The sequence below is a fragment of the Heteronotia binoei genome, chromosome 21 (assembly GCF_032191835.1).
Source record: "Heteronotia binoei isolate CCM8104 ecotype False Entrance Well chromosome 21, APGP_CSIRO_Hbin_v1, whole genome shotgun sequence".
In the NCBI taxonomy this organism is placed as follows: domain Eukaryota; kingdom Metazoa; phylum Chordata; class Lepidosauria; order Squamata; family Gekkonidae; genus Heteronotia; species Heteronotia binoei.
Genome location: NC_083243.1, coordinates 18,323,192 through 18,336,986, shown reverse-complemented (window position 1 = coordinate 18,336,986; position 13,795 = coordinate 18,323,192). Strand labels below are relative to the sequence as shown.

General features: G+C 47.8%; 1 protein-coding gene across 1 annotated transcript in view; it reads left to right on the top strand.

Annotated features, from left to right (window-relative positions):
- KCNH5 (potassium voltage-gated channel subfamily H member 5) overlaps window positions 1-13,795 on the top strand; it is a 353,692-nt gene that overhangs the window by 87,546 nt on the left and 252,351 nt on the right. The window contains 1 exon segment of the mRNA XM_060262655.1: window positions 12,702-12,817. Within this exon segment, the coding sequence (XP_060118638.1) occupies window positions 12,702-12,817 (116 nt within the window).

The following is a 13,795-nucleotide window of genomic DNA, read 5'->3' as shown; positions in this document are numbered from 1 at the left end:
TGAGGTGGGGGGGCAAAGTGGAAGGGCTTCTAGACCCACTTGTGAACCTCCTGATGGCACTTGGGTTTTGTTTTTTTTGACCACTGTGTGACACAGAGGGCGTTTTCGCACTGACCTTAATCGGCAGCGACGTCCCTCTTCACCGCGCAGGATCTGCGCGGATTTCGCACCAATTGCTGCGGAGCACCCGGAAGAGCCGCAAAGTCCCGCGGCTTTTGCGGCGCAAATGTAAACCGCCAAAAACCAGTTTCCATTTGCGCCGCAAAAGCCACGGGACTTTGCGGCTCTTCCGGGTGCTCCGCAGCAATTGGTGCGAAATCCGCGCAGATCCTGCGCGGTGAAGAGGGACGCCGCTGCCGATTAAGATCAGTGCGAAAACGCCCAGAGTGATGGATTGGATGGGCCATTGGCCTGATCCAACATGGCTTCTCTTATGTTCTTATGATATTACTTGAATTGGACTTGACAACCCTACTTCTATCTGTGACTTAAGAGATGTGAAGACCCAGGCAGTGTAACAATAAGGAGTTTATTGTAAGTGCTCAAAACAAACCAGTGGTTTTAATTGTTAATGCAACGATGAAAGTGGAAAAGCAGTAAAAGGTGGTGCAAAGAAATAAACAACCTTAATATGACTAACTAAAGGTTCGCTTCCTCTAATGCCAACAGACTCACCCTCTTTAGGTGAGTGCAGGCTCCTGCTACAGCCTGCCTCCAGCTCACCCTTTCCAAAGAGAACACACTTCCCCCTCTAGCTCAGGGGTGGCCAACGGTAGCTCTTAGGGTTGCCAAGTCCAATTCATGAAATATCTGCGGACTTTGGGGGTGGAGCCAGGAGACATTGGGGTGGAGCCAGGAGACATTGGGGTGGAGCCAGGAGCAAGGGTGTGACAAGCAAGGGAGTGTGAACTCCAAGGGAGTTCCGGCCATCACATTTAAAGGGACAGCACACCTTTTTAAATGCATTCCTTCCATAGGAAATAATGAAGGATAGGGGCACCTTCTTTGGGGGCTCATAGAATTGGACCCCCTGGTCCAATCTTTTTGAAACTTAGGGAGTATATTGGGGAGAGCCACTGGATGCTATACTGAAAATCTGGTGCCTCTGCCTCAAAAAACAGGGGCCCCAGAGCCCCAAATACCCGCAGATCAATTCTCCATTATTTTCTATGGGAATAAGCCTCCTTAGGGAATCATGAGTTCCCAGCAGACATTTCCCTCCCCTCCCCCTGCTTTCTGATTATCCTGAACCGGGGGGGAGGGCCTCCAAATCGGGGGAATCCCCTGCCCCCACCTGGGGATTGGCAACCCTAGTAGCTCTCCAGATGTTTTTGCCTACAACTCCCATCAGACCCAGCCTGCATGGCCAATGGCTGGGGCTAATGGGAGTTGTAGGCAAAAAAAATCTGGAGAGCTACCGTTGGCCACCCCTTCTCTAGCAGGATTTTTATTGCTTCTTTACAGGTCCCATCCTCTCAGCAAGTTTTTCCTCCAAAACTGCTGCCTGCCCAATCAGAGGGACAGAAGGGACCCTGAGAAATGTAGGCCCTGTAGTTACTCTGACACAGGCTTCCCTGGAACCTGTAGGCCTCACAAGGTCTAGGATCATGACATTGTGTGCATGCGTGTGTGTGTGTGTGTGTGTCCGTGGATGAGTCTTGGGGTTTCCAACCTCCAGGTGGGGCCTGGGGTCCTCCTAGAATTATAGATGATTTTCAGATGACAGAGATTCATCCCCCTGGAGAAAATGTCTGCTTTGGGAGGGTGGGCCCTTTGACATTATATAACCTGCTGAGATTTAAACCCCCCACCCCCCAAAAAATCTCCACCATCCCCAGGCTCCACCCCCAAATGTTCAGGAATTTCCTGAGCAGGGTTTGGCAACCCTAAATAAGAACCAAAGGAATTGAACCTAGGGTTGCCAAGTCCCCCATGACCTCCACTTGGGGACTTTTTCTGCGTGTGCATAGCGCACTCGGTATGATGATGTCACTCTCAAGTGATGCCATCGCACAAGCAATGCCATGTGCTGGCCACTCTAGGAGTTTCCAGGAAAACTGGGTTTTTTTCTCGGATGCTCTAGCAATTTGAGAGAGAAACTCTATGGTTCCATAGAGTTTTTCCTCCCAAATTGCTAGAGGGTCTGTTTTTTGCTCGTACACCTGTTTGGGTTTTTTTTTTTTGTGATGGCAAAGCATGTTGGAAGCTGTTTGAATGTATTTGTGCGTGTGTTTTGGTTAAAGACCTAGGCCATTGGCCTGATCCAACATGGCTTCTCTTAAGTTCTTATGTTATTATGCTTACCTACCCTGGGCTTGTGGAAAAAGACAGGGTACAAATCCTAATTATGCCTGAAAGGGCTTGGTAGGAGGGCCAAGAGTTTTTAGGAAGTGGGTAGGACCTGTGGGGCTTCTGATTGACTACTGGAGATTTGGTTGGCTGTGTAGATTTTTTTTCCTTAAAAATTGTCGCTTTGGCAGCATCTGCCACCAGAACACAAGGATCTATACTGTACAATCAGTTCATCCGTGGCAATCATTCTGTGCCTGGCTCCACCTACTGTGGCCGCCATTTTGTGGCAGCCATTTTGTTGCTGTGTCAGAATTCCAAATGTGCCTGCAAGCTCAAAAACGGATGGGGACCAATACTCCCTCTAAGTTGTGGAGTCCTGTGAGCAAAAATTCTACTTCATGAGCTACTGGCATTAAAGTTGTAAGCTGCTGCAAAAATTAACGTGCTCTGGGGCCATTCTTCCTGAGGTAGGACAAAAATGTGTGAGCTGGAGGCTAAAAAATTGTGAGCTAGCTCAATACTAACTCCTTTTAGAGGGAACACTGACAGGGAACCCCTGTGCTAGGAGACATTGCTTCCAATTCCCAAACTTTCTGGAAGCTTCCTTGGTGACCTTTGACCATTAATCCTCTCGCAAACTCCCCTACCTCTCAGAGTTGTCATAAAGGGGAAAATGAAGATGGGAGAACTGGTTACACAATTCTGAGCTCCTTGGTGGAAGAACAAGATCAGTTACCTGTACTAGATAGATAGGTAGGACAGTGATACTGTCGTGTCCGCAAATTATTATCTGCTTTCATGGAATCTTGCAGCAATGTAAGAAACAAACACCTTCTAAGCCTGCGGCTCACAAAAAGCTTTGAAGCATGAGGTATTTTAATTTAAGACCCCCTTCAAATTAAGAAGCATTCTGTGCACTGTAAAGGCAGGCAAGGCAATGTTACAGCTAATGTCTGTGGGATTTAAGGTCGTCTTTGTTGTGCATTCGCTGCTTTTTTGTTGCACCATTTTCTCATTGTGCAAGCCACCTTTATTACGTGTGTATTGTATGAAATAAGAACATTCCATTGTATTGTTCTCCGGTTTTTAAATCCTGCTTTATTGTTTGTGGGATTGTTTGTGGAGGATATATTTTTTTTGGTGCTTTGTTCTCTAATTTTGTTCATTGTGTTTTTAATTATAAGCCTCAGAGAGAAAGGTGGACTATAAAGGTAATATATAAATAAATATATGAGTAGCAATATTGTGATTGGGGGTGAAAACGAGAGGGGAACATGCTGCATTGTTTGGTGTCCTTATTTCCCGAGCTAATGCAAATTCCTCCAAGTAGCAGAAGTTTCGGGGAAGCAATTAGAAGCAATTCGGGGAAGCAAATAATATATAGAACACTCTGTGAGGGTTTTTACTAATGCATGTAATACTAAAACAATTTTTGTACTAAACAATATTCAATAGTATTAAAAAAAATTCTCTTTTACAAAAAATTATACAATGTTTTCTCTTAATCATTTCAGAGATAAAATGCCAAGCGTTAAATAAAGACCTCTCCTGTGTACCAATTCCAAGCCATTGTCCATTTCAAACTTATGTTGATATCTGTAAAAAGTTTTTTTGGCTCTGTGACTATTGAAAAACCCGATATTAGATGGTGTTGCCTCCAGTTCTATCAGTCTGATGCATTTAAAAGTCTTAAGTTTGGTGAAATAATTTTTGTAAAAATGTTTGTTAAAAAATTCTAAGTTAATTCAGGATCCTTAAAGATTAGGCTTCCCAACCCTCCCGCCCTGGCAGGGGACCCCAGGATTTCCAGCCTCTTCCCCCGCTCCCCAAAAAAACGGAAGCGGGGGGATGGGGGGAAACGGTGCCAAGGAGCATGGCGAGCCACCCCATCCCGGAGCGAGCGCTGCTGCCGCGCCGCCCCTTCCCCGCCCACTGCAGCTGCTCCTCCGAGATGGGCCCAGGCTGAGCCCATCTCGGAGGAGCAGCCACGGTGAGCGGAGAAGAGGCGGCAGCTGCGCAGCGGCATCGCCCGCCCCACCTCCGAGGCAAAACCAGAGAAGGGGAGGGCGGAGGCAGGCCAGGAGCATAGCGAGCCGCGAATCCGGGCCCTTTTAGGACCCGGACTCGCGGCTCGCCACGCCCCCGGCCCGCCTCCCCCCCCTCGGATTTCACTGCAGCTGCTCCTCCGAGATGGGCCCAGCCTGAGCCCATCTCGGAGGAGCAGCCACGGCGAGCGGAGAAGAGGCGGCAGCTGTGCAGTGGCGTCGCCCGCTTCGAGACGGGGCGGCTCGCCACACTCCCTGGCGCCGTTTCCCCCCTTCCCCTAGCTCCACCCCAGTGTCTCCTGGCTCCACCCCCAAAGTCCCCAGATATTTCTGGAGTTGGACTTGGCAACCCTATTAAAGGTTTGCTGTAAAAACTACAAGTTGTAAGTTAATTCAGGATCTTTGTAAAACAATAGTCTCATTCCAGTGTACTCCCTTTTGATGAGCTGCCTTGTCATGATCCTGGGCCTAGCGAGGCCTGCAGGTCCCAGGGAAGCCTGCTTAGGAGTTACTGGGAAAAGCCTACATCTCCCAGGATCCCCTCTGATTGGGTAGTGAGGGTTTTGGAGGGAAACAGACCCAGAGAGGGGTGGGGCCTGGGAAGAGACTATATAATGGCCAAGCCCAGGAAGTGGGTGTTCTTTTCTTAGGAGGCAGAGCTGAGGAAGGGCTGCTGCAAGGAAGAGACCCCTCGCCCTTAGAGGAAGGGTGAGTAGGCCCAGGTCTGACTGAGACAGTAGGGACTGTATAGAGAGACCCGTTAGGGCATTTGTTTATTTTCCCTTCACCTCTTTATTCTTCAGTGCACCTTGTTTGTTTATATTGCACTGAACTTCCCTCTTAAAACCTTTTTTCTGTTGTTCATTCTGCCTCGTCCTCCCGCCTATTATTTAGCCTAAGCTACAGGAGGCCTGAAGGGCTTGGGAGGGGACTCTGGGCCTTCTCAAGGGGAACCCTTAACCCAGAGTGATGGCAGCAATTGGTAACACCACCCTGAAGAAGGAAACTCCAAAAAGAGGACAGAAGCGCAGTCCATTTGCAGCCACACCTGTTTTGGGAACCAGTCATATCTGTTTTGGAATTTCGTGGACTTTGCGTAGCTCTACAAACAAAGAGAGAACATTGTACAATTTTTTGTAAAGGAGAATTTTTGGAGCACTATTGAATATTGTTTAGTATAAGAATTGCTTGGGTATTACATACATTAGTAAAAACCCTCACAGAGTGTTCTATGTTTATTTGCCTGTTCATACCTGTGAACTCTTTGTCTTGACATCTTCCAAGGGGGAGCTGGTGATCTCCTGGAATTACAACCGGTCTCCAGGCTACAGAGAGCAGTTCCTATGGTAGCCAGCTCCAGGTTGGGAAATAGCTGGATGTCTGGGGGATGGAGATCGAGGAGGGTGGAGTTTGGGGAGGGGAGGGACTTCCAGGGGTATAAGGCCGTACAGTCCACCTTCCAAAGCAAGCATTCTCTCTAGCAGAACACTCTATGTGGCCTGGAGATAAGGTGTAATAGCGAGACATTTCCAGCCACCACATGAAAGTTCACCAATGAAGGGGACTCAGTGTTTAACCAGTCAGATAACCCCCCCGCTAAATATAGGGTTGCCAATCCCCAGGTGGGGGCAGGGGATCCCTCGGTTTGGAGGCCCTCCTCCCACTTCAGGGTCATCAGAAAGCGGGGGAGGAGGGAAATATCTGCTGGGCACTCTATTATTCCCTATGGAGACCGATTCCCTAGGGTATAATGGAAAATTGATCTGTGGGTGTCTGGGGCTTGGGGGGGGGGCTGTTTTTTGAGTTAGAGGCACCATATTTTCAGCATAGCGTCCAGTCCCTCTCCTCAAAATACCCTCCAAGTTTCATAAAGATTGGAGCAGGGGGTCCAATTCTATGAGCCCCAGAAGAAGGTGCCCCTATCCTTCATTTTTTCCAAATAGAGAAAAGGCATTTAAAAGGTGTGCGGTCCCTTTAAACGTGATGGACACATCCTTGCTCCTGGCTCCACCCCCAAAGTCTCCTGGCTCCACCTACAAAGTCCCCAGATATTTCTTGAGTTGGACTTGGCAACACTGGCTAAGTAACAAGGTAACAATCAGTTTCTATGTTTCAGTTGCACATATATTCATTTTCTTATCCTTTGTTGTAAACAATATCCATCAAAAAATTTTGTATATATGATAGTATCTCCTAAATCATTCATGAGTTTCACAAGTTAAAACTTAGGGCAGTGTATGCAATTGCATCGATACATTTATACTCATACATTTATCTTCCCCCCCCACTCCCAATAAAAAAGTCCATAATACAGCCAATGGCATGTCCAAAATTCTTTCCAGTAAAGGGATAAAGTCAGGAAACCTTTCAAGCCGGGGTGTCAAACATGCAGCTCAGGGGCCAAATCAGGCCCCTGGAGGGTTCCTGTTGGGTCCCCAAACAACTGGCCGCCATCAGCTTCCTTCCGTCTCTTGCTTCTTTCTGCATAACAGCTTACTTTGCCAGGCTTGCTCAATCACACAGGAGCTACAGAGCAAAACCTCTATTTTCTCCATTGCCTGAGGCTCCTCCATTGGGGAGAAAGGGGGAAAGGCAGAGCTTGTTTTCCCAGGCTTTTTCAATCGCACAGCAGAGCTACTGAGCCAAACCTCTCTTCCTTCTGTTGGTTGAGGCTCCTCCCACTCTTGGCTCCCTGGGAAATGAAAGAAAGAGCCAGAGCTTCCTTTGCCCAGTTCCCTGGATCCCATGGGAGAATACAAAGAAAGCACCTTTAAGACCAACAAGTGCTAATGTTTTAAGTCCTTTAAAAAAATTAAATGTGTTTCTCCGTGTCCTTTATAAAGTTTATATCTCTGCGACCTAATCTTAAATAGGTATACACGTGGCCTGGCCCGGCATGGCCCAGCCCAACAAGGACTCATCTATGTCAGATCCGGCCCACATAACAAATGAGTTTGACACCCCTGCTTTACAGCCTTCATAAGATGCCCATTCCAGATATTCCAAGGCGTTTCAATTTTGTTCTTCAGTTTTTCAGGCTGTTGAACGGAACCCAATTCCGACAATTTTTACATACAGACACAAGGCTCATGACTTTCAAAAAACGAATCCATGGATCTCCACCTGGAAGTTGGCAACCCTATCAGTTCCCCTTGAGAAAATGGGCTGCTTTGGAAGTTGGACTCCATAAATTATGCTCCGCTGAGGTCCCTCCCTACCTTCCCCAAACTAGCTTCTGCCCCCCAAGCCTCCAGGAATTTTCCAACCCATAGCTGGCAATGCTAGGCAGAGTTGACGGGACTACGTTCCTTTGGAAGAAGAAGAGCTGAAAGTTTAGGGATAAAGTCCTTCATCTGATGAAGGCTTTGGTTTCTGAAAGCTTTATTGATCTTTAAGATGCTACAAGGCCCTGTGACGGCCTGATTCGATCATGGCTACATAAAAATGTGTACAAACCCAGCTTATGCTGGCCTTGTCTAGACACCTGGCTCTCCTTGTCTTCTCTTCCCATTTAATACAGAATGTGATGAAGGAAGGGTTGAAGGCCATTTGTGGTTACCCATGATGTACAAATGATGATATTGATAATGGATTTATATCCCACCCTATACTCTGAATCTCAGAGCGGTCACAATCTCCTTTACCTACCACCACCCCCCACAACAGACACCCTGTGAGGTGGGTGGGGCTGAGAGAGCAAGAGCAGCAGCTGCCCTTTCAAGGACAACTCCTACGAGAGCTATGGCTGACCCAAGGCCATTCCAGCAGCTGCAAGTGGGGGAGTTGGGAAACAAACCCAGTTCTCCCAGATAAGAGTCCGCACTAGGGTTGCCAAGTCCTCTTCATCCCCCAGCAGGGGACAGTTGTGGGCGTGCCATGCGCTGCATGATGAAATGACGTCACCCAGAAGTGATGTCATCAAAATGGCGGTGCCCGTGCGGGGTCACTCTAGGCATTTCTGGGAAAACTCTGTTTTTTCTGGATGCTCTAGCCATTTGGGAGGTTAAAACTATGGCATCTATTGTACCATAGAGTTTTACCTCCCAAATGACTAGAGCATCCAGGAAAACCATAGAGGTTTCCTGGAAATGCCTAGAGCAGGCCTGCACGGGCACCACCATTTTGATGATGTCACTTCCAGGTGATGTCATCGCGCCAGCAACGTGGGGGGAGGTTCCCCCGCTGGCCCAATGCGGGCCGGTGGGTTGAGAACCTCCCGGGCAGGAGATTCCCAGCCTGGATTGGGGGGTTGGCAACCCTAGTCCGCACACTTAACCACTACAAACTTTCAAGCACATGGTTCAACTGGCATTATTTTCATTCCGCTAATTGGAATCTTAAATTGAGAATAAATCCAGGTTATGATTCTAGTTCAGTGCTTCCACTTCTACATGATGGGCAACAGGAGTTGGTCTCCAACCTCATGTCTTTATTGCATTTATGTGAGAAGCAGAGCTTTTTTTGTAGCAGGAACTCCTTTCCATATTAGGCCACACACCCCTGATGTAGCCAATCCTCCAAGAGTTTACAGGGCTCTTAGCACAGGGCCTACCGTAAGCTCCAGGAGGACTGGCTGCATCAGGGGTGTGTGGCCTAATATGCAAAAGAGTTCCTGCTACAAAAAGAAGCCCTGATGAGAAGGATGGGTGGGGTAGGGTGGGGTGGGGAGAGAGGTGTGTGCACATGAGCCAAGCAGATAATATTCGTACATCTTTTTATTTCACTGGGATTAAGTTTGGCCATCTGAATACAGCCTTTTGTCATTTCAGCTGCAGCAGACTTAACGCAGCTTCTCTCCCGAGATCTGTCATATTTGCTTCAGTTAGAAATAAGCACGGTGTGCTTAGTGGAGAGAAATTACTCCCAGAAGCGGATCGCACACCTGCCAAGTGAGCATGGCAGCCAAAAAAGAGGCAGACAGCTTGTGTAACAGGAGTCCCCACCCTTTTTGAGCCTGTGGGCGCCTTTGGAATCCTGACATAGGGTGGTGGGTGCCCCCACAAAATGGCCACTATGGGAAGTGGGCCACAAAATGGTCCCCACAGGAGGTGGATCCACCCACAGGAGAAGTCCATGTTCAAGAAACAAGAGGAGTACATTTTAAAAATGCACTGAGAAAGAGAGAACAAAACTGACACCAGGGCTTTTTTTGTAGCAGGATCTCCTTTGCATGTTAGGCCACATCCCCTGATGTAGCCAATCCTCCAAGAGCTTACAGGGCTCTTCGTACAGGGCCTACTGTAAGCTCCAGGAGGATTGGCTACATCAGAGGGGTGCGGCCTAATATGCAAAGCAGTTCCTGCTACAAAAAAAAGCCCTGCATTTTGGGTTTCTGATGAATTACTCAACAACAATATGGCAAAATCTACTTGCAAACAGTTGCTGAAGTGGATTGAATTATTTAGCATGTGTGAAAGCAACCAATATAATGTCATCCCAGTGTCTAGATGCAATGAAGAACATAATTTCTATATTAGGGGTGGAATTCTAGCAGGAGCTCCTTTGCATATTAGGCCACACCCCCTGATGTAGCCAATCCTCCAAGAGCTTACAGTAGGCCCTGTAACAAGAGTCCTGTAAGCTCTTGGAGGATTGGCTAATCAGCGGTGTATGGCCTGATATGCAAAGGAGCTCCTGCTAGAATTCCACCCCTGATATTAGGAAGGTTGAAAAACCCTACTGTGCGAAGGACTTCTTGCTATGAAAAAAGCCCTGACTGACCCCAAAGAGAGATCTGAAATGTTATTTTTATCTCACAGCCAATCAGATTTGGTGTAGTGGTTAAGTGTGCGGACTCTTATCTGGGAGAACTGGGTTTGATTCCCCACTCCTCCACTTGCACCTGCTGGAATGGCCTTGGGTCAGCCATAGCTCTGGCAGAGGTTGTCCTTGAAAGGGCAGCTGCTGTGAGAGCCCTCTCCAGCCCCACCCACCTCACAGGGTGTCTGTTGTGGGGGAGGAAGATAAAGAAGATTGTGAGCCGCTCTGAGACTCTTCGGAGTGGAGGGCGGGATATAAATCCAATATCATCTTCTTCTTCTTGGTGGGCAATCAGAAGTCCTGCGTGGCAGGAGCCCACCTGGTCCCACTCACTTTCTAAAAACATGGGCATCTGGAAAGCTGGTTGGTGGGTACCATGATGTCCCTGGGCACTCCGTTGAGGAACCCTGCTGTATAACCTCTGCAGGTTCTACGGGAATAAATCAGAACTTGCAAGACCGGGTTACGACTTGCGCACTTCTGGCACAATATCTCACAAACTACTGATGCTGGAGGTCAATTGTCCATTCAAGAAAAAGCCCAGGGCTTTTGTTTTTGTTTTTAGTAGGAACTTCTTTGCATATTAGGCTGCACCCCCCTGAGGTAGTCAATCCTCCTGGAGCTTACAGGAGGCCCAGTACTAAGAGCCCTGTGGGCTCTTGAAGGATTGGCTACATCAGGGGGCGTGCGGCCTAAAATGCAAAGGAGTTCCTGCTACAAAAAAAGGCCCTGCCAGTGCCCTGAGAAACGTTAACATACTTTTGCCAGGTCCCCAAAAGGAGATGTGTTTGGAAAATGGTTGTGATTAGCTATTTGCAGGACTCGAGAGAGTCCAGCTCACGTGATAATGTAAAAACTGGGAGAAGCAGAAAAGAGTGACCAAAATGATCAGAGATCAGGAAGCACATTTAGGGCTCTTTAGCCTAGAAAAAAAAATGCATGGAAAGAGGAGAGACATGATCGAGGTTTATGAAATCATGTATGGAGTGGAGAGAGCGGACAGAGATTCAGGACTGATGGGCAGACAGCTGGAAAATAGTCACAGAACGTGATTTCTTCATATGAATTCAACAGCAACGTTACTTTATGCGCATAACTGGAAGTTTAAGAAAACACCTACAGTAGAAGAATGATGGCTAACGGGGCTCTTTTTTGGGGGGGGGGGAACCTAGCAGAAACTCATTTGCATTTTAGGCCACACCCCATTTCACATAGGGCTTTTTCTACAAAAAAGCCCAGCAGGAGCTCATTTGCATATTAGGCCACACACCCCTGATATAGCCAGTTTAGTGTAGTAGTGAAGTGCACGGATTCTTATCTGGGAGAACCGGGTTTGATTCCCCACTCCTCCATTTGCAGCTGCTGAAATGCCTTGGGTCAGCCATAGCTCTGGCAGAGGTTGTCCTTGAAAGGGCAGCTGCTGTGAGAGCCCTCTCAACTCCACCTACCTCACAGGGTGTCTGTTGTAGGGGAGGAAGATAAAGGAGATTGTGAGTGCTGTGAGATTCGGAGTGGAGGGCGAGATAAAAATCCAATGTAATCAACACTTTCCCCCTAGCAAGTTGGGTACTCATTTTACCGACCTCGGAAGGATGGAAGGCTGAGTCAACCTCGAGCCAGCTACCTGAACCCAGCTTCCTCTGGGATCGAACTCAGGTCGTGAGCAGAGAGCTCGGACTGCAGCTTTACCACTCTGTGCCACGGGGCTCCTGTTTGCCAAGGTGGAAGGCTTTAAAAGGGGTGTGGGCAAATTCATGGAGGTCGGGGCTATCACAGCTAGCGATCATGATGGATTTCCACTCTCCCCAGTACCAGAGGCAGTCTGTCTCTTTCTAACAGTTGCTGGGGAGCACGGCCAGGTTATGGGCTTCCTAGAAGCAGGTGATCGGCCTTGGGATGAACAGAATATTGGCCTGGATGGGTCTTGAGTCTGATCCAGAAGGGCTCTTCTCAGTGTCTAAGCAGTATTATTCCCAGTTTTGGGGAAAGTCACTTCTGCGTCAATAATACAAGTGTAGAAAAAGCTCCTTGAGGATAGGAATGATTGGAGATTGTTGGCAGCAGGGCTTTTTCTTTTTTTTTATTGTTGTTACTGTATGTTGTGATCCGCCCTGAGCACCTTTACGGGAAAAGGTGAGCCTACTAAATAAAAAAAATAAAATAAATACAGTAGGCCCTGTTAGAAGAGCCCTGTCAGCTCTTGGAGGATTGGCTACATCAGGAGGGTGTGGCCTAATATGCAAAGGAGCTCCCGCTACAAAAAAAGCCCTGCTTGGTAGCACAATGGCTCAGTTGTCCGTAGCCCCTGATACAATTTGGGAGGATTTTTTATTCTGCCGATACATCCCGCTGTCAGAACTACGCGGTTCTATCGGGATGCAAAGCTCTGCACTTCAGAATTCATTTCCCTTTAACGGAGAAACATGATCATTATATTACGAGTGGCACAAACGACCATCGGTTGTCATCGCCGATGCTGTGAAACGGTTATGGCCGTTAGCTCCAACAGGGAATAAATGGCTGACGGACAACAGATTGTCACATTCGGTGAAGCTCATGGTTGGTATTTGTTTGTTTGTTTTCCTCTTCCCCCCCACCCCACAGGCTGGACGAAGTTCGCTCGACTGACGAGGGCTTTGACAAACAGCCGGAGCGTTCTGCAACAGCTGACGCCTATGAACAAAGCCGAGGTGGTCCATAAACACTCCAGATTAGCTGAAGTAAGTGTGAACCGGATTCCGTTCAGCCTCCGTGTAAAACTGGAGGAGAGAATCACAGCAAATAGAAGAAGGGTCAGCCCAAGTTCCACATGCAAAACGACCGTATTCTCCATTCCTAGAAGCGAAAAGAGTATTTGAGATCAAGGAGGTGGGGAGTGAGAAGGGAGGTGGAGCAGTTGCTTTCTCAGTTCTAAGAAGGAATAGCCTGACTTGGATGGCCCAGGCTTGCCCGATCTTATCAGATCTTGGAAGCTAAGAAGGGTCAGTCCTGGTTAGGACATGGATGAGAGCAGGGGTCGCTTTGTAGAAAAATAGGTGGTGGAGCTCATCCAGGGATCGTTATGCAGCTGCACCTACTAGTCAATGAACAAGGTGGGGAGGAGGGGAACCCTCAGAAAGGTTCAGGAGCTGTGCTCCTGAGAGTTCCTGCTGAATCTGAGGCCTGGATGAGAGACCAAAAATGAAGTCCATGGTTGCCATGCACAGGCAAGCAATGGCAAGCCACCTCTGAATGTCTTTTGCAAGAAAGAAAGAAAGAAAGAAAGAAAGAAAGAAAGAAAGAAAGAAAGAAAGAAAGAAAGAAAGAAAGAAAGAAAGATGGGGAGGGGGAGGGAGGGAAAGGTGGAAAGAAAGCAATTTTAAATGCATTCTCCAAGCCACTGGATGGCTTGGTTTGGAGAAATGATTTAAAGAGAGAAATGCCTTCTCCAAGCCATCCAACAGGGCAGTGGGGGCTCCAAAAGCCACACAATATGCATGTGAGAGCCATCTGTGGCTCCCGAGCCACAGTTTGGCCACCCCAGCTTATACTGTGAATAAAACTCTGTTGGTCTTAAAGATGCCACTGGACTTGAACTTTGTTCTTCTGTTTCAGAACAACACAGTCACCCACCTAAATGGATCTGGTCAATATTAAAATACTTTTTGGGGGGTGGGATGTATCCTTTTATTTGAGTACATTCTGAATTAGACCCAGTT